The sequence below is a fragment of the Xiphias gladius genome, unplaced genomic scaffold (genome assembly GCF_016859285.1).
Source record: "Xiphias gladius isolate SHS-SW01 ecotype Sanya breed wild unplaced genomic scaffold, ASM1685928v1 HiC_scaffold_1480, whole genome shotgun sequence".
NCBI classification, from domain to species: domain Eukaryota; kingdom Metazoa; phylum Chordata; class Actinopteri; order Istiophoriformes; family Xiphiidae; genus Xiphias; species Xiphias gladius.
In genome coordinates, this window is record NW_024401811.1 from 526 (window position 1) to 20,614 (window position 20,089).

Below are 20,089 nucleotides of genomic sequence, written 5' to 3' on the forward strand. Positions count from 1 at the left end.
TATTTCAAAATCAGCCCCTCCTTCCCCCGTCTCTTCGAACACAGACGAAGGAAGCTCATTGGAGGAAAGTTACTTGATGTCGGATAGTGCTCTGAATTATTCATTTTTATGCTCTAGAGAAATGATTAATTCCTCTAGCGTTATCTCCGATAATCCTAATTAACAAACTTTATTTCAGTATTGCAAAACTAAAGGGATCCACTTCATTATAGCCTTCAAAGATCAGCTTATTCATCTGTTTGATTCTGACCTCATTAATCTGTCTTCATTACTAATGATGCATTTATTCAATTGTTTATAGACATTTAGTTACAATAAATATCCTCACTTATCGTTGAGTTTTGTATGGCATGTTCTTTCAAGGCAGAAACAAGAGATGCCTGAACTGACGGCTTAACTACTGCTGATTAAAGACTGATTAATTTAATTAATTTGATCAATTAATTTTTTGCAAAAACAGGTGTTGCCCTATTCAAGGAGTACATTAATTTCTTTACATTAACTGTGTGGCCTTGTCTCTCTTTTCTTGTCTTTCATTGGTCCTCAGACTGGCTGATCTTACCGGACAGCTTGTTGGTGGTGTTGTACAGTTCTTTCATGTTTCCTTTTGTTGCTGCCTTTTTCTGCTTCTTTAGCCTGTTTGTTGATGAAGTGTCTCCGGTCCTTCTTGGCACTTTTCTTCATTTGACCCCTGTGTATTCTTGTTGAGCTATTGCCTTGGTTGACCTTGTACGGCAGTTGTCAATCTCTGCCGTCATCTGTCTCCTCTCTTCTATCTTGTGTAGTGTTTCTGTTGATTTCCACTCTTTCTGGAGGCTCTTCTTTAGTCCAGTCACTTCCTGACATATTGCTGTGACTACATCTCTTATCATTTCCCTTTGGTCTTGCATGTCTTCTTCTTGGCTGCTCTTTTCTTGCAATACTTTGATTCAGCGATTCTTCAGATTCAGATTCAGATTCATTGTCACGACTAGTAGGTGGTGATCTGATGCCATGTCCGCTTCTCTCTTCAGTCGAAGGTCCCACAGTGATCTCCTGAACATCCTGGTTATACAGAGATGACATATCTGGTTCTCATTCACACCATCCGGTGATACCCAGGTCGCCTAGTGCATCCTTTTGTGTGGAAAAACGCTTCCTTCGATGACTAGGTTGTTCAGGGCGCCGGTGTCTGCAAATCTCTCTCCACTCTTATTCATTTTTCCTCAACCCTACTTGTCCATCAATTCTTCTTGGCCTGTGTGTATCTCCTCAATGCCACTGCTACTTGCATGGTCTTTCCGTCTCATACATGGTCCTGACGTTCCACATTCCAATGCAGATATCCCTGGTTGACAAAAGGGGTTTCAGCTCTGTGGCTTCTGTGAATTTGCAGCTTTCATCATACTTCTTCATAGTTAGAAACCTTCCTCTGCCAGGGTTGGAGTCTGTCTTTCTGTTGTCAATGTTTCTGTAACAAACAGAAGAGTTACATTATAATTATGATATTTATTCTACAGCTGAATCTGATAAAGAATCAACAGAGTTTGATTTAAACCTTTAAAGATGTAAATTATTTTCACTGAATGTGTCCAAAAAATCCATTCAGTGAAGGAGAAACCAAATCAGACTGACACACACACATAAAAAAAAAAAAAAAATTATTTGGGAGATTTACTTTTAACAAACCTCACATTTCAAAAACACTGAAAACTGAGAGAGCAGAGGCCCATTTTTCAGTTTTATTCTACTTCGTCAACAATTTTGTAGTAATATCAGTTATTTTGTTCCTATTGGAACAGACTGTGGAGTAACGCTTATGTTATCTTCTTTCTTTTCTGTATTGTTGAATTCTAAACAAATTAAAACTGTTTTAATCTGTGACTTTAACTGTGGATTAGAGAGAGAGAGCTAGAACGACGTAGAGTTTACAGTGTAGAGAGAGAGATAGAGCGAGGTACAGTTACACAGTGGAGCGAGAGAGAGAGAGAGAGAGAGAGAGAGAGAGAGAGAGAGGTAGAGGAAGGTAGAGTTCACAATGGAGAGACAGTCAGTTGAGACTGAGCCGACAGAACGAACAGATCACTGAGAAGTTTATCAACAGGGAGAGAGAGCTGGGGGAGAAAAAGAAGAGGAGGGGTATAAACAGGGAAAAGGAGACAAAGGAGGAGAGGAGAAAACGAGAAGAAAGGACAGAGAAAGAGAAGAAATAAAGAAGAAAAAGAGCAGAAGAAAACGGAGACTGTAAGCAGCAGGAGGAGGATGAATGTTTTGTCATCTGTTTAATCAGCTTATCAGGACAGAGAGACAGGTGAGCAACAAAGAGAGAGAGACAGGTGAGTAACACGGAGAGAGAGAGAGAGAGAGAGAGAGACAGGTGAGTAACACGGAGAGAGAGAGAGAGAGAGACAGACAGGTGAGTAACAGACAGGTAGAGAGATAGACAGCTGTGGTTCAGGTTTGCTCTGAACGTGACTGTTCATTTAATGGACCACTTCACACAAACAGACTGAGGTCAGTGATAAACAGAAGTGACAATAATAACAGAAACTCTACACTATAAATTTAGTACCAACAGGTGTTAGACAGGTGTTTTAGCACCATTTGTACTGGGACAGATGGTCACTGGGTGCTTCATGTAGAAAATGTGAACATAAAGACAATTTACAGATTTTTAATCTTAAGTCAAAAACTTCGCTCGGAGGGACTCTGGACCTCAGTGTCTCTTAGATCCTGATCCAGCGCCAGTTTTAGAGGAAGAGTCGTCAGGTCACAGATTGCGTCATTAGGTGTATCTGAGAAGGTGGAGGATCAGAGCGTGAATCTGCTACAGAGTCAGTGTGGTGAACGGAGGAGAAACAGCAGATGTTTTAATAAAGAAGAGGAACAGTCTGTGTCCTCAGTGTCTCACTTTAATCATCTCTCTTATCGGTTCAGACACAAACAAACCAACAAACAAACAGGACAAGTCTTATTCATATCTGTGATTATTTCTCTGGAGAATGCAGGATACTCAGCATCTTCTACCTGTTTATATTAAAGTTCATACCTGGGTTTACACCTGTTTAAACCTGTTTAGATCTGTTAGAATACATCATGTTTGAAGCAGTTTAAACTAGTTGATAACAATCTCCCAGCATGGTCCACTTAGTAGACGTACTGGAGCTTTTGATCTTATCACATGAGCTTCCTTAGCGTCAAAGTAGTCCCGCTGTGTTTGAATTGTAGATGGGTAAAACCAACATGGACAGATAACCTTATAGTGCTCAGAAAAAATGGGAATTTGATCATCTGCAATCCAATGACTACTGGAGGAAGATCATGTGATATGATTGAAAGCTCCAGAACAGCCACTGAGTGGACCTTGTGGTAAGATTGATTTGTCAATAATATTTATAATGATTAAAAATGAATTAAGTCTCCGCAGTTTAAACCAAATTATGTTTCCATTTGTTGTGACAACAAAGAAAACCCGAAGAAAATCTGATTGGTTGTTGATGATGATTCATTGATTGATCGTTAATGTTACACAGAATGTTTCTGTTAGAGGTCTTCACAGGTCCAAGCCGAGGTTTGGTCTGGATACATGAATTCAGACATGAGATTCAGATTTAAGACTTTCCTGTGGTCAACCGAAACACTGAACCGCTATCAGCTTTTACTGCAACCCAACATTACATCTTCCAGCAAGATACTGCATTGGCTGATCAGATACATGCAGGTAAACATACCTGGTAGATGACTATGGTACATGAAGGCTGTTTTCCTTCTGCTGACCTCTGGATCACTGTGCTGAAAGATGAGAGTTGTCTCTGTGGAAACTTTCTCTCTGTGAGGATTAGAAACCTTCAGACTCATCAGTCTGTTACTAAACTTTTCCTTAAATGTACTTTTACTGGACTGGTCGAGCATTAGCCTGCTGTTCAAGTCTGTTCAGCTCTGTTCAGGTCCGATCAGGTCTGCACAGGTCTGTTCATCTCTGTTTAGGTCTGTTCAGGGCTGCTGAGTTCTGTTCAGGTCTGCTCAGGTCTATTCAGGTCTTTTAAGGACCAGAGTCTGGACCAGCTTTCTGTTAGATTGTGTTTTTATGTTTCTTTCTGCATGTCGGGTCTGGGTTTTTCCACAAGTCTGTTTAGAATCAGGTTCAGGACTTCAGCCCAATAATGACTTGAATGTGTCACTGATGGTTTTTGCTGTTGTGGTCTTGTTTCAGACAGTCTGGAATTAAGACAGCCTGACTTCTTCAGGAAAGTTTCGTATGACTACCTGAGAGAGCCTCAGGTGATGCGACCACCTGATGGATGGGCGGTAACCAAGGCAACAACTATGTAACCATGACAACCACATGTTTGAAGAGAGTCGACAGAACTGAACCTGTTGAGATGTGACTTCCTGATGATCTTCCTATCTGTGTGACGGTCAGTCCACCATGTCCCTCCCCCTCCTCCCCCTCCTCGTCCTCCTGCCAGCGTTCGGCCGGTGTCAGCCCGGAGGTCAGTTTGATGTGTGTCGGTCTCTGCGCGACTCAGAGGCGGGGCCAGGCTGGGAGTTCTACGCCTGTCAGCCTCCACCTGCCAACATGAAGGAGGTGATGCAGATCAGAGTCGACCCCCCTGGGATCACCTGTGGAAACCCACCTGAGAGATTCTGCACACTGGTCAGTCACACACACCTGAAGATAGAAACAGACTGAAACACAGATAGAAACAGAAACAATCAGGTTTATAACTCCTTAGTATCTCTCAGGCTTTTTTCCCTTTGACATATCAAAATGAAGGGTACACCTGACTTGTTGTCTCAGGTTGTAAAGGTCTGTAAATGTCAGCGCTGATTTTCTCTGAATATTATTTCATTCGAATAATATGAAGACTGAGTCCTGCAGTGGTCAGATACTTTACTGAGTTGACAGAATGACCAATGGGGTATGACATGCAACAGAGGGCCCGGACTGGACACGAATCTGTAACGATTCAGCATCAGACCTTTGGAGGTACATGTTCTATAATGATGAGTTAGTCTTTCTCCTCTCTCCTGTTAAACTTTAGTTTCAGTTCATGATCCTCAGTAGTGTTTTATCATGGGAAATGGGATTCCCAGGAATCTATTTGCCAGTTCTCAGGATATATAATAGCGGGAAACGGGGAAAAAAATAGTTACATTTAAAGCATAAACCCAAAAGGCTGATATGTACAAGCTATGCGTATCCCTATTCCTTTCTGAAATCGTAATTCCTTTACGTCCTCCCTCATGGATGCAATTGCTGGAGCCGGCAGTGAGCACTGATCCAAAACTTTTTTAGCCAACATAAATAGCCTACAACAAAATGTCAGCCAACAGCCTTGCATGGAAATACTTTAAAAGAGTTAACAACAAAGATGCAAAGTGAATGACTGATAAAATTTGCTGAAGGTTCAACAAGCCATTTGCAGCAACCTTTGGAATCTCAGCGTGCCAAAACTTAAAGCCCACCAAAGCGTGCAAGAACACGGGATTCATGCCTTATCCAAAAACACTTCCCTGTACTGGCAGAGATGGCAGCATATGACGGATTTACATTCAACAGTATGGTGAAATGCACCTATCTCAGAGCAGCACTGAAGAAAGACAGTCCTAATCTCCCAAAGAATCCATCTTAAATCTCACAACAAGTTAGAGCTAAGGGAGAAAAAGATAAGGCGGAGAAGTTACAAGACTTGGTGAAGTGTGGTGCACACTTTTCTCTTACAATTGATGAGTACCCTTCTTATCAGAACAAAAGATTCATTAGCGTGAATCTACATGTTTTGGAGACATACTGGAACCTTGGCATTATCAGGGCTCAAGGAACCATGCCAGCCGGGATAGTGAAAGAGTTGGTGGACTCTCAGCTACAAAGCATCAACTTGAACATGAATGACCACATTATCTGCAGCACTACAGATGGAGCATCGGTGATGGTGAAGTTTGGCAGACTGGTGCTGCCCAAGAAACAGCTATGTTACGTGCATGGTGTGCACCTGACTGTCAGATGTTCCTTACTGCCACCGAGAGGCTGCCTGTGCCAGCCATATTGAGAGCGAAGATGAGGAGGCTGAGAGAAGAAATGTGCAGCAGTGTGGAGCGGGTCATAATATTGCCTGGTACTTCCACAAGGCCACAGTCAGGAACCCAGAGGTTTATGCATATTTCTCGTTGTTGCATTTAGTGTTGTTTGAAATATGACCGATGCCTTTTGACGGTCACTGTAGTTATGCCTTAAAATCAAGTCAATTTCCTGGGACTCCCAGATTAGAGTGCTTCTGCACCTGGAACAGAAAATGGACCTCTAGCTGGAAGTCTAAAACACAAACTCCTGTGGGTAAAACTGGACTAAATACAAAGTTTTAATGCTGACTGACTATGATAGACTCACTGTAAACAGACATGCAGACAATCGTTAGCCTAGAAACATTAAGGCTACCAAGGTCCCACAATTCACTCTCTATTGAGCAGGGCTGTCCCCATTCAGACAGATTATCTGGTGTTGGGAAATCCTAAAAAAAATTCCACTGTCTCAAACATAATGTTCAGAATATTATATTGTCTCATATTCAGGCCAATAATCAGTGTATGACAGAAAAAGATCAAAATTTCTTCTCTCCTGTCAATCATCTCACAAGCCCTCACATTTATCAGGTGATATCAGTTTGGTACCACTGAACACACATCTACTGTACTAACACACACACAGTACCACACACTCTCCTGCTGTTTGTCTAATTGTTCCTTTGGGAAACTGAAATCGTGTCTGAATTATTGATAAATGTAACAGTTGTAATGAAGCAAAAATGAAACTCAGAAAAAGATTCAAAATGACAAAATACACAAAACACATCACAAACATATTTAAACTGTGAGATTTAAACAACAACTATACACCTCTTTAAATATAAACAAATACATGTAAAACTCAGTAAAAATGTGTGGTGTGCCCCAACCGCGCACACACACACACACACACACACACACACACACACACACACACACACACACACACTGTTACTCCTGACGACCACTGACCCCCACACCGACAAATACTTGCTTATAATGCTGTAGTCACTACAAGCTGATATTGTGTTGTAAGTTCTGATATTCTGGAGGATAATGTTGACAGTGAACAATTTACTGATACGTTCATTAACAATATGTTAACAACTGTTCCATTAAACTTTTATACACAGGAAGAGGCTTGTTTTTCAGTCTGACATTTTCGGACTGGCGTATCAACTCAAAATGTTTATGAGGACACAGGTGAAAACAGGTGGTTCTAAATAATGTTTTCAGATCCTGGACTGTGTGTAGCAGAAATCCTGTGATTGTTTTCGAACCTTTCTGTTACTGTACAGATCCAGTTAGGGAGTTTTAACTAACCTGCTGTCCTCATACTGACATACTTACTTTACCAGATATGAAGGAATCTCAATGGTTAGAGTCAGTCAGTGTTAGTTTGTGTTGGTTAGTCATGGTTGGTTAAATGTAGTTTAGTAGTAGACTGTCTTTCAGCTGCAGTGTGACAGTTGGCAGCAGCAGCTGAAGTTAAAGGATAAACCTCTAACACACACACTAATCAGATTAACATCAGTGTTAATCCATCACTGCACGTGTGTGTGTGGGTCAGTGGGACAAACACACACACATAGGACCTCTAAACACATAAGACTCGTTGGTAATAACTCGATATTCTGCTTTTTTATGAAGGCGCAGGTTTGGAGGCTACGGCTATGTCTGGTCTCCAGGGCTCATCGTAGGCTCTTTTCTTTTAAGCAAAAGTAGCGTCTCGTGTTTCATCCGGAACTGTGCCACAGACTCTCCATGGGCAGGATGAATATGCTACACAGGGTCAGCTCATTATGTCCAATGATAGATATCATTACCAGGAGTCTAGTTTCTGTCTTCCCACCCTTCAGTTATGTGTGTGTATATACAGGTATTTGTATCTATGTGCACATGTGTGTTTGAGTGTATATGTATGTAAAAAATGTGATAGTCTCATAATATTTGGGGATAAATAAAGTGGTTTACCTGGCATGAATATCATAGGGTATCTAAATATTTGTATTACAGCTGCCTACTGGTCTTTTATGTGTTTTTATGTTTGTTTATTTATTTTTTGTTTAGATGATGATAAATTATAATTATTAAATTATAAAAAATTATAAAAGTTGTTTCTGAAAAACATTCTGAATTTACGTGATCTGGTTGCTCAAAATTATAATAAATTTTTATATCCTCTAACGTCTAATGTAGTCGACAGCTAAGTACATAAATAGTTTGGTTCTATGTGTCCTCAGGAGAACCCGTACCTGTGCAGTGATGAATGTGATGCGTCCAGCCCTGACCTATCTCACCCCCCTCAGCTGATGGGAGACAGGGAGAGGGGGGGCCTCATCACCTATTGGCAGACAGTCACATGGTCCCGGTATCCTGAGCCGCTATTGGCCAACATCACTCTGTCTTGGAACAAGAGTCTGGAGGTGGTCGATGACATCACTGTCACCTTCGAGTACGGCCGACCGACCAGCATGGTGCTGGAGAAGTCCATGGACAAAGGTAATTGGTCTGAGCTGGGGGGTGGGGAGATGCAGCTTTTCCCCTAGTTAGCCATCTCAAACTGTACAAACTGCACCAAACCATGAATAAACATAATACAAATACAGCAAGAGATTGTCACACCAATCTCTGTTTTTTTATTATCCTGTTTTATTTCAGGGTTGACCTGTGTTGTACTTTCAGATATGAGAAAAGTTAAACAACCTTCAAACTGCACAGAGAATAGAATTAGTCTGATCAAGGCAAAACTCCAGGAACACCTGTAGTATAAACAACAACTTTACTGTGAGACCAGCATGTTTGGACTTGTGGACTTCATCAGGGTCAAACTTACTTTCTACAGATGTTTAGATATCGGCCTTGTTTCACTGCTTCCTGGTCAGAGCTGTGTTCAGCTGCGGCTGATGGGTTTACATCAGCTGCTGCTGTTTTCACAGATAGTTGTTAGAAATGATGGTGAACGGAGATGCAAGCAAAGGCCCCCAGCTGGATACAGACCAAGGACTCTGGTACCTGGTCTGGTCAGATTAACAAACTCCACTTTGGAGATACTACGTAGAGAGGGAACAGCCAAAATACAGAGTGGCTTCCTCAGATATAAAGCAAACAAGAAAGGGAGGGAAGAAGAATATATGAAGCGCACTCCATAACATCCATAATCTCAATGCACTTTACAGAGCAAGGTCAAGACCTTACATATCTATATATATAAAAATTATAGAAGGATAATAGATGTAAGTAATCTGTCTTTTTCTTTTCAGGTGTGACATGGCAGCCATATCAGTACTATGCTGATGACTGTCTGGAGGCATTCGGCATGTCGCCTAAAAGAGTCTCTGATTTAGCACCGAGTAATTTAACCCGGGTTATTTGCACCGAGCAGTACTCCCGCTGGGTCGGAGCCAAGGTGGGTAACTGGGCCTTATACTGGTCATACTAGGAAACAGATAGTATACTGCAAACATTAATGATACATACTGTATCCAGGGATACTGTAACACTGGTGTAAAAAATTCATCTGCGAACGGATTTGTATTTACTGTTATTTAAATTATCTGGGAAACAGTGGGAATCAGCAGTGTTTGATTAATAGGACAAGTGTTTTTGTACCTGACCAACAGCTGCAGAGCAGGTTCACTGACTGATACTGTTTGACCATTAGGAGGAGAAGATCGTGGTGTTTGAGGTGCGTGCTCGGTTCGGGGTGTTTGCAGGTCCGAAGTTGATCAACATGGACGCTCTGTACACCCGGATGGAGACCATGAAGGGTCTGAGAGACTTTTTCACCTTCACGAACCTCCGTCTGAGACTCCTCCGTCCAGCACTGGGAGGGACTTATGTCCAGAGAGACAACCTGCTGAAGTACTTCTACGCTATCTCGAACATTGACATACCAGCCAGGTAATAAAATTAACCTAACAGCCGGCAGGTGACTTCATCCACAAACTAGTAATGTCTAACCAGGATAGAGTAGTCATGACCTAACAGCTCCACACAGCTGACCGGTCACTGAGTGAGGACGATGTGACGTCAGAGTGTCTGTTACAGAAAGTCTGATGTCAGACAGACATACGATGGGCACTGTGTTTAAGAATACTGACACCTGAAACATGTGTCCCTGTGTGTGTGGGTGTGTTCCTGCAGATGTAAGTGTAGCCTGCATGCATCTGAGTGTGTGTTACGAGATGCGACGCTGCAGTGTGACTGTGACCATAATACGACAGGACAGGACTGTCAGCGCTGTAGTCGAGGGTTCAAATCCCGCAGCTGGAGACCTGGATCATACCTACCCCTTCCCAAAGGCACTGCCAACACCTGTACGTATCTGTACACACACACAAACACATAGACACACACTCACAGGTAGATACGTTACACATTATGTATTGGTGAAACTAAACAACCATTGAACAAATGCATGGCTAAACACGGGAGGGCCAACGCCTTTCAATTTATACATAAAAAAACCTGAGTGGAAATGATGGAAATTTAAAACAAACTAAACCAGTTGAAAACGTGTTTCTTGCTGACTGAGGTGTAACAGTAGCTGTGTAGATAAAAGCCAAAGTGAAACAGACTGAATGAATAAACACTGTACTCATCAAAGGAAAACATCAAATCTGTGTTGAGTGATGATGGACTGGAACCTTCCTCACATTAACACAGGAAACCAACAGAAACGTCAGGTTCCATCACTTTCTCCACACGGTTTTCCATCATCTGAGCTTTGACTGCAGATCTTTTAATGACCTCGTTTCCCTACGTCCTCTTCTTCTGTGGTGGTTAAATGGCAGCTACTGGAGAATCAGCTCCACCAGCTGGTTATCAGCTCATAATCACACAGCAGCAGTGGAGGGAAACAAGACTTCACTCATGTTTTACTTTGAGCATTTTCTCATAATTCAATTAAAGGTTGAGCTCCATTGATGAAACTTGATTGACATGTTGTATCTTTTTCAGGTGAAGCAGCAGAAACAGCAGCCAGTAAGTAGTGCTCACCTGTCTGTCTATTCACCTGTCTGTCCTTCATTTCAGTCACACCACCACCCAGCCCCTCCTGTCTTATAGTCACAGATATAGAAATGGTAGTAACATGGTCAGTGTTGCATCATGGGAACAAATCTGAGCTTTGAGTCCTGGAAATTTTTTAACATCACTGTGTATTTGATGTGTTTCACATCACATCATAGTAGTTCATAAAAGACACAACAGTTTCACTCATTGTGATCCAAAACAAATCAAATCAAAACTGATTAATGCAGTCAGTCAGTCAGTCGGTTAGTTAGTTAGTTAGTTAGTTAGTTAGTTAGTTATTTCAGATTTAAAATAACATGCAACAGTTGAAATTAAAATTAAATCAATATGAAGACTGATCAGTTGTATTACATCATTACTAATCACTCTGACCGGTCACATGGTCGAACATGAGTCGTTCAGTTAAGCATTGGGTTGCATTCTGGGAGGAAATTTAACGTTAATCTGTGGTTCAGAGCTAGTTAACATACTGACAGATGGTGTGTGTATGTGTGTTTAATCTGTGATCATCTGTTTTAACCTTGGCGATCGCCTCACACACACACAGACACACACACACACACATACTCAAGCACATGCACACACACTTTTTACTTCTATCTTTGTGAAGACACTCATTGACATGATGCATTCCCTAACCACCTCACCCTGACTTTAACCTAAACCTGATTCTAACTGAACAAAATGTCCTACATTTTCCATAGAGTAGACAATAGAACAAATAGAACAAAGAGCAAGATCTGTAGACCAATGTGATTTCTAGGTGTTATAGAGAAGATGTAACAGACAGTATCCACACACCTCTGGTCAGATATAGACACAAAGTCTCCGATATGAAAGTTTATTTAGCTTTAAATTATTAAAAGTTTGTCTCACCTCCTGCAAAAATAAAACTGAAACACAAGCAGGCAGGAAACTGTTCAAAGTAAAAACATGGATTGGAATTTCCCCAGCAGTGTGTGGAATTGGTCGCTATTAGAGAAACATTAGAGTCCAGTAAAGTTCTCAGCAGAACAGAACTGGGTTTTATTACCTTCTGAGATGTGATTGGTTAGTTGGGTTCAGGTGACTTTGAGGCGGTAAAGTGACGGCTGCAGTAGACTCCAAACTAAATTGAGTATATAAGTGAATTAATGAACTGACCACTAAAAGGAGGCTCTATGTTTGGTTTCCTCAGTTTGTGCAGGTTAGCTCAGAAAACAACAGTGTCATGTTTGTTTCTATAATAGTTATTTTATCAGAGAGGCAGCACACTGACATGAGCACTGTAGGTCACACACCTCCTGGTCTCAACTACGCATTTTGTGGAACTGCACATCAAGCAAGCTCAATGGTTGATTCACCACCAGTCAGGACCCGGGTTTGGAACAAAGACGAGAACAAAAGTAAATGTACTACATACAATTATAAACTAAACGGCCACATAAACGTTATCTGGGTGACCACTGTCCACGTTTGCCTACATGCCCAGAGAAGCAGAATTCCAGCTTTAGGTTATGAGGCTAAATAAATGGAGAATAAATGAGTGTGATGAGAGGGCAGGATGTAAATTTACTGCTGACCTTAACAGCATTGAGATTTATTGTTGCAGCGACTGTGTGAACTGGAAGGTTTCCTGTGAGTAGGCAGAAACGTTCAGAGAATGTTGGGGAAGTAGGAGGTTCAGGTGGAGATGTAGTTTAAAGATGCTTTAAATAAATAATTGAATAATATAGCAGGTTTTATTAAACCAACATCACTGGGCCAGACCAGCCGAGATTCTGAAACTGACATTTCTCTGACGGTGAAGATGCTTACATCTCATTGAACTGAGATCATGGATATATTGAAAGACTCAGAGGCCAGTAAAATCAGCTCCTGTATCGTTTCCCCCACTGTAATTCCTGTAGTTGCCGTGGTAACCTGGGAAGCCACGGCAGCAATTTGAAAAAGTTGAACCATCATCATCATCATCACCAACTCAGACGGCAGGAGAAAAGAGCTGTGTGCATAAAGATAGGCAGCTGCAATCACTCCTGAAAGAACGTGTAGGAAAACATGATGATTCCTCCATTTGTTTGAAACTGCACTTGCTGTTGCTATCCATGTTTACTTTTGAAAAAAGTAAACACAACCTTTTAAAGATGTCACTGATGACAGTTTGACAAGCCCAGCACTATTAATATTAATTTTCTAACCTGGGATCCTTGTGCTCTCTGATATTTCTGCCAGACTCTTTACCAAAGGGTTGGTAGGATCGGACAGTAGAATTATACTACTTTTACATCAGGGGTGGAAGATTATCTTTTCCACCATTCTTCTCTACAATGAGTTTGTCACTGTCATGATTAAAAAGAAAATAATGGTAATAATGCATCATTATTACCACCACCAAGAAGGTGGTGGTAATACCACCTGTCTGTTTATTTGTCAGCAGGATTACACAAAAAGTACTGAATCAATTTGCACCAAATTGGAATGATGGGGCATGCCCCTTGGAAGAATCCATTAAATTTTGGTGTGGAACTGGTTAAAAGAGTGGATCCAGGATTTTTTTATTACATCCTTAACATTGCAAGATAGGGCATTTTTCGACATTTTCGTCAATATCTGGCCTTGCTGGAGGTATCCACATATATCTGATATTTGCATCTCATTTATTTTGTTGTCTACTGTCAGCCTGTGGGCCTGAGAGGGATTTGGGAGGCGGGTTTATGGGATTCCTCTTATTATCATGTCATTAAAGTAAAAACATCCCAGTGTTTAATGTTCTGCAGAGTTCAATCAGTGTCTGTAGAAAACAGAAAACTGAGATTCACTAAAGAGACGTAACTCTTCTTCTCTGACAGCGGCTGGTGACTCTAACTCAGCAGCATCTGATAAACCCTCTGCCTCATCAGATGGAGTGACTGACACTACTACTACTGACAGTACCAGTGCTACCACTACTGAGTCTCTTACCACTAATAGTATTACTACTGCATCTACTACTGACAGTATTATAACTACTGACACTACCACAACTGAAGCTACTATAACTGACAGTAATACCGCTATTGACAGTATTTCTACTACTAGCACTGCTGTAACTATTGGCACTACTATTTCCACTACTGACCTTACTATTACTATAGATAGTAAAACAACTATTTTTATGTACATTTTTACTACTGATGCAGTCTATACAAGCCCAGGAAGTCCTCTTATTGTTACAGATACAGCCAGTACTTCTACTACCACTGACACATGGGGTATTACTACTGCAGAAACAAGTACCAGTAGTGATACTACATCTGTATTTGACACTGACAGTGTTCCTACTATCAGTACTTTCATGACTGATACTAGTTTTACAACTTACTTCACTAGTACTAGGGATACTGATGACTTTCCTCAAGCTGGTGTAGAATCTACTGCTACAACAGTTGACACTGGTACCACAGTTTTTACTGCTGCCAGTAGTACTGTTAGTACTACAGGTTCTGATGCGTTTCCCGACTTAAGCAGTACAGTAGGACCTACAGTGGACACAGCTCCATCCGGTGGTCCAGCACTGGATACTGGAGACACTCTGACGAAACCAGCTTCCACAGTACCAGACACCGTCATTCCAAGTGCCACTAGTAGCACCTCCAGTCCCACCAGTAACACCAACACCAACAGCCCCACAATCCCAGGCTCCAGTACTGACTCTGAGGTGTCTATTTCTGACCCAGTGACTCCACCCTCTGACTCCACCACTTCACCAGTCCGCACAGACTCCGCCCTCTCTGAGATTGATACAACCAACCTGATCACCAGTGCTTCCCTATCTGCTGATGATACAACATCAACCGGATTCCCGCCTCTAACGACCATCCCGGAAATAACCCCACCCAGTAATAGGGCTCCATCTGGAGATTCTCCAGCCACTGCATCAGCCCCAACCACTCAGACTACAGATACTTCACTGACAGCAAGAGCTGACACAACTTCTCCTGATGATCCTCCATACACTCTGTTAGATACAAGACCTCTTGATGGGCCTCCTCTTAATTTACCTCCTCGAAATGTACCACCTTCTGATGGACCTCCTCCTGATCTTCCTTCTCCAGATGTACCTACTTCTGCTGTACCACCTCCTGATGGTCCTCCTCCTGATCTTCCTTCTCCAGATGTACCTACTCCTGATGTACCATCTACTGATTTACCTCGTCCTGATGTACCTCCTCCTGATGTACCATCTCCTGATGGACCTCCTCCTGATCTTCCTTCTCCGGATGTACCTACTCCTGATGTACCATCTACTGATTTATCTCCTCCAGACGTACCTCCCCCAGATGTACAACCTCCTGATGTACCCTCTCCTGATGTGTCTCCTCCAGATGTACCTTTTCCTGATGTACCTTCCCCTGATGTATCATCTGCTGATGTACCTTCTCCTGATGTACCTCCTCCAGATATACCTTCCCCTGATGTACCACCTTCTGATGTACCTTCTCCTGATGTACTCTCTCCGGATGTACCTCCTCCAGATGTACCGCCTCCAGATGTTTCTCCAGAAGTGCAATCCTCTAGGACTCCAGACTCTCTGATAGATGTACCTCTTCCTGATGTACCTTCTCCTGAAGGAGCACCTTCTGAAGTATTTCCTCCTGGTGTTCCCCCTCCAGCTCCTGATGCTCCTGTAGAGTCCTTTTCACCTCCCTTTGAAGAAGAAAGAGGTAATGCCGCATCAGATACAAACTCCACCACCCTAGATCGTTCTGACTCTGCTGGTGATTTGGCCCCTGTGGACTTCACCTTCCCTTTTCCAGAAGATACCAACTCAGTTGAACCTGGACCAGACTCTGGACCAGATTCTGGACAAGCTTCTGGTCCAGAGCCTGTCAGTGATCCTGGGATCATTCCAGATGATTCTCGTGGATCTGTTGATGCTCCTGGATCAGAGTCAGTTGATCTTGGACTGAATTCCATCTCAGCAGGACCAGACGCAGGGGAGAGACAAAACAGTGGACCGGAATCAACTGGACCAGATTTTCCTAGTCCAGATCGTGCAAGTCCTGGTCTAGAATCTGAGCCAGATTCTCCTCCAGTGGTAGATGATCCAGGAGTAGGGTTGTTTCCTTCTGCAGCTCAAAAGGAAGGAAAGTCTGGAAAAGATTCAGCTGCTGGTGGACCATCAGGAGGGTCAGATTCTAACGAAAAGGAAGACTCTAAACAAGAGAAGACAGGAGAGCAGAAAGAGGAGAAAGGTACAAAATGGAGAGCTGTGATTGGTCAGATTAGATTTTATCCAGATTGTAGTGTACAGTATATAGAATAGTATTGCCTGCACATTCAGAGATTCTTCCTAGTGTACTTTTACAGCTGTGTAAAGCTAGTACATTTCTTTTTGACCTTGGAAAGAGCAGCTTGACAGAAAAAAGCCATAAAAATAGTGCAACTTACTTGTTTCAAAAGTTTTCAACTGCCTCAGTAGATGGAGTTGCCCAGTTGTCATAAAGTTGTCCTGTGATTTAAGAAGATGTGACTGAAAGCTTCAGAAACAAGTGGGTCCTTGTCTTGAGAATTTCTTGCCAATACATCTAGGTACTTCTAGCTGTATCAAAACAAAACAACAAAATGATCTTTTACGGCAGTAAATGGTGTTCACTGTGATAGATCACTGACATCAAGCAGGTTTCAAGTCTGTGCACCTTTATTTTTATAAAGGAAACTAGATTCATTACTGCCCTTCTACTTCCAAATTGCTGCTGGTGCCTCCATGTTTTTTAGAGGATGTAAGTACATATGGCAAACTGGCAGCAAGTAAACTGGGAGGATAAATTAGGTAAAAGGCCTAATGTTTGAAGGTCTGAAAGTGTCTTTTACAAACAGCTGATATGCAGAAAGCTGAAAGACTGTGTAAAGTGTAAAGTTTCTATCAGAGCAGCTGCAGGACAGATTGTTTAATAAGCGGCAGCTTCATGTGTTGTAGCTAGCCCTCAAATAAACTCTGTTTAGGGTTCATACATATTTAAATCCTCTACTGCTTTGTTCAACCCAACAGCTGCTGAGGCAAAAGAGGAAACAAAAAAGGAAACAGTAGATGAAACAAAAAAAGAAACCAAAGAGGAAGGACAGAAGGAGAAAGAAGACAAAGGCTATGAGAAAAAAGGTACAACATGTAGAAATAGCCGTAAACCTGCCACCTACTGGCTAGCATTAGTAACAGCAGTATCAGCATTAGTAGGAGTAGTAGCTTTAGTAGCAGTGGTAGAAACTGTGCTTCTTATAAATATATCTGATGCCACTCACTTCTCATTTGTAGTTCAGAGCTGTTATTGGTAGTTAGTTCAGTGGTGACCCCCATTAACCCCTGAATTTAGAATTAGGGTTAGCTGCTACCTGCCCGTTGCCACAGTTACACACTTTGCTTTGTGTCCAAAGCGACCCAGAAGATTCTGATTCCAGGAGGACCAAAGTTCAGTCAACTGTCCAAAATTGCCTATGTCACCTTCCAGGGTAAGACTGCCTCCAACCAGCTGACTCCTTCACCTGTATTGGCCCTGCCCCCTGACAGATATGTCTTCCCATGTATAAATAGTCAGTCCTAGATAAACTGAAGGTGTCTACGGACACTTTGTCATCGCTGTTAATTCTTTCCACAAACATCCAACAAAGTTACAGTAGATGTCTGGACACTAGCTCCTCTCCCTTTGTAACTCCTCCTCCTCCTGCTGTGATTCACTACAGTTGGGTCACTTTCAGCGTCAGGGTCACCGGCAAGAAATAAAAATGTACACAAACTTATGTAACGATGTGATCTGCCACAATAGAAAGGATCATCACGGTCAGACTGAACTGGGTTGTGACTGGTTGAAAACCGCAGATCTGTTGCCATCTCCATAAATGTTCATGTTGTCTCACCCGTCCGAATGTTTTATTTCCTCCTTGCTGTGCTCTGGAGCTGTGGACAGGGTTATGTACAGTGTTTGAAGCTTCTTTGTCAACTGTCAAAAGTTGGTTTGTTTGTTACAAATAGTTTGTTATAAGCGTCCCCACTTCAAAGGGAGAACAGAAGGAACAAATCAAACAACCAACAAATAGGAACTGATACATCAGTTATGTGATGATACATTACATTATGAGCCGATACTTTAGTTACGTTACTTCAATTGTGTTAGTTATATTACATTACTTCAGTTACACTGCAATATGTTATGTTACTTAAGTTACATTAAGATACATTGTTTCAGTTATGATACATTACTTATGTTACAATACGTTATTTCAGTTACATTATGATACATTTCTTTAGCTATGTTAGAATACGACGTGTTACTTAAGTTACATTATGATTCCTTGCTTCAATTATGTTACAATACGATAGGATGGGATATGTTACAATGTGATTTGTCACAATAGGATACGATATATGTTACTTCAGTTACTTCCTGTTATATGACACTACGTTATGATTTCTTAGGTTATGTTACAACATATTGTAACTAATGCAACTTCTCATAAGAGGTTACATTATGTGACATTACTTAATTTATGTTACACTATGTCCGTTATGTTGCATCATGTTACTTTACAGTATGTTACTGTACTATGTGTTACATTACATTACAACATACTATTTCACGCTACGTTATTCAGTAGATAGTTTTATCTCCAGGCGTTGTGCCAAGTGTGTTTGTGTATTGCAGGACTGATATCAGGTCTTTTTCTTTGTGTGTTTCTGACTCTCTCTCTGTCTCTCTGTGTCAGACTGTGAGTGTAACGGTCACTCCAACCGCTGCAGTTACATTGACTTCATCAACGTGGTTACATGTGTGAGCTGTAAACACAACACACGAGGACAGAACTGTCAGTACTGTCGCCTCGGTTACTATAGAAACACCTCACTGTCACTCGACGACGAGAACATCTGTGTGGGTCAGTAACACACACACGCATGCACACACACACACACACACACACACACACACACACACACACAACACACACAGACCTTAATGAATCGAAACAACAAACAAAAACAGCATGATTATATCATTAAATCTATAAAAATTCAGTGCTTCTACTAACATTATAACAATAATACAAATAATTTAATAATACCAGTAGTAGAAATAACAACAAAAATAATATTATTAATGATAATAATAATAATAACAATAACAGTGTCTGTTTTTCTCTGTCAGAGTGTGAGTGTGATGCAGACGGCAGTGTTTCTCCTCACTGCTCTGACTCTGGTCTCTGTCAGTGTAGAGATGGAGCCACAGGGAGGCGCTGTGACTCCTGTTTGCCTGGATACACCCGGAGAAGAGGCGGGGCCAGCTGCACAGGTACAGACAGTGATGGGGCGGGGCTTCAGTAACACCGCAGGACCTGATAGAGTGGGTTTACCTGTGTCAGCTGCCTACAGAATCACCTGTGTCCAGATGACCTGTATTGTCACACAGTGACATATAAAACCACTCCTCGTGTTATCAATCATGTTACTAATTATTGATTATAATCAATAATTCCTGTCTCCGCCCTCAGTGAACGTTTGTGACGAGGAGCGTTTGGTTTGTCAGAACGGAGGAACCTGTGTCGACTTCCAACGCTGCGTCTGTCCGGACAGTTTCACAGGTAAGTACCCACCTGGCGTGAGCGGGGCCGGTTCATTTCATGGGTCAGGTGTTGTTGGTGGCATCTGATGATGTTATTGTGTGTGCAGGTTCATTCTGTGAGCAGAGCATCTGTCTTAAGAAGGGTGGTTGCCTCAACAACGCCGAAGGCTCCTCCTCCTCTCTGACCTTACACCTTTACCTGTTGACCCTAAGTCTGATCACCTCCTGACCCCGCCCACCGACCTGAGGCCATATCCACTGATGACATCACAGAGCGATTAATATTTAACAGAATATAAAACCCAGGAGAACCTGTTTATTGTTTACCAACTCTATATTGTTCCTTTTTTTTAAAACTGAACTCCTGTTATCTGTTAGAACAGGATATGACATCGTAGTGTGTGTGTGTTTGCGGCTGGATGGGCTGTAACAGCGGTCTG

General features: G+C 41.9%; 1 protein-coding gene across 1 annotated transcript; it reads left to right on the plus strand.

The window, feature by feature from the left end:
* Positions 1-4,192: 4,192 nt before the first annotated feature.
* Positions 4,193-19,878, plus strand: LOC120787508 (netrin-G2-like; the record flags this gene model as incomplete). Its single annotated transcript, XM_040123199.1, has 11 exons — positions 4,193-4,287; positions 4,403-4,636; positions 8,289-8,547; positions 9,309-9,454; positions 9,710-9,948; positions 10,192-10,374; positions 12,693-12,703; positions 18,799-18,966; positions 19,236-19,379; positions 19,579-19,668; positions 19,757-19,878. Coding segments are annotated over 11 exons (1,691 nt in total), but the record flags the coding sequence as incomplete, so codon positions are not given.
* Positions 19,879-20,089: the final 211 nt, after the last annotated feature.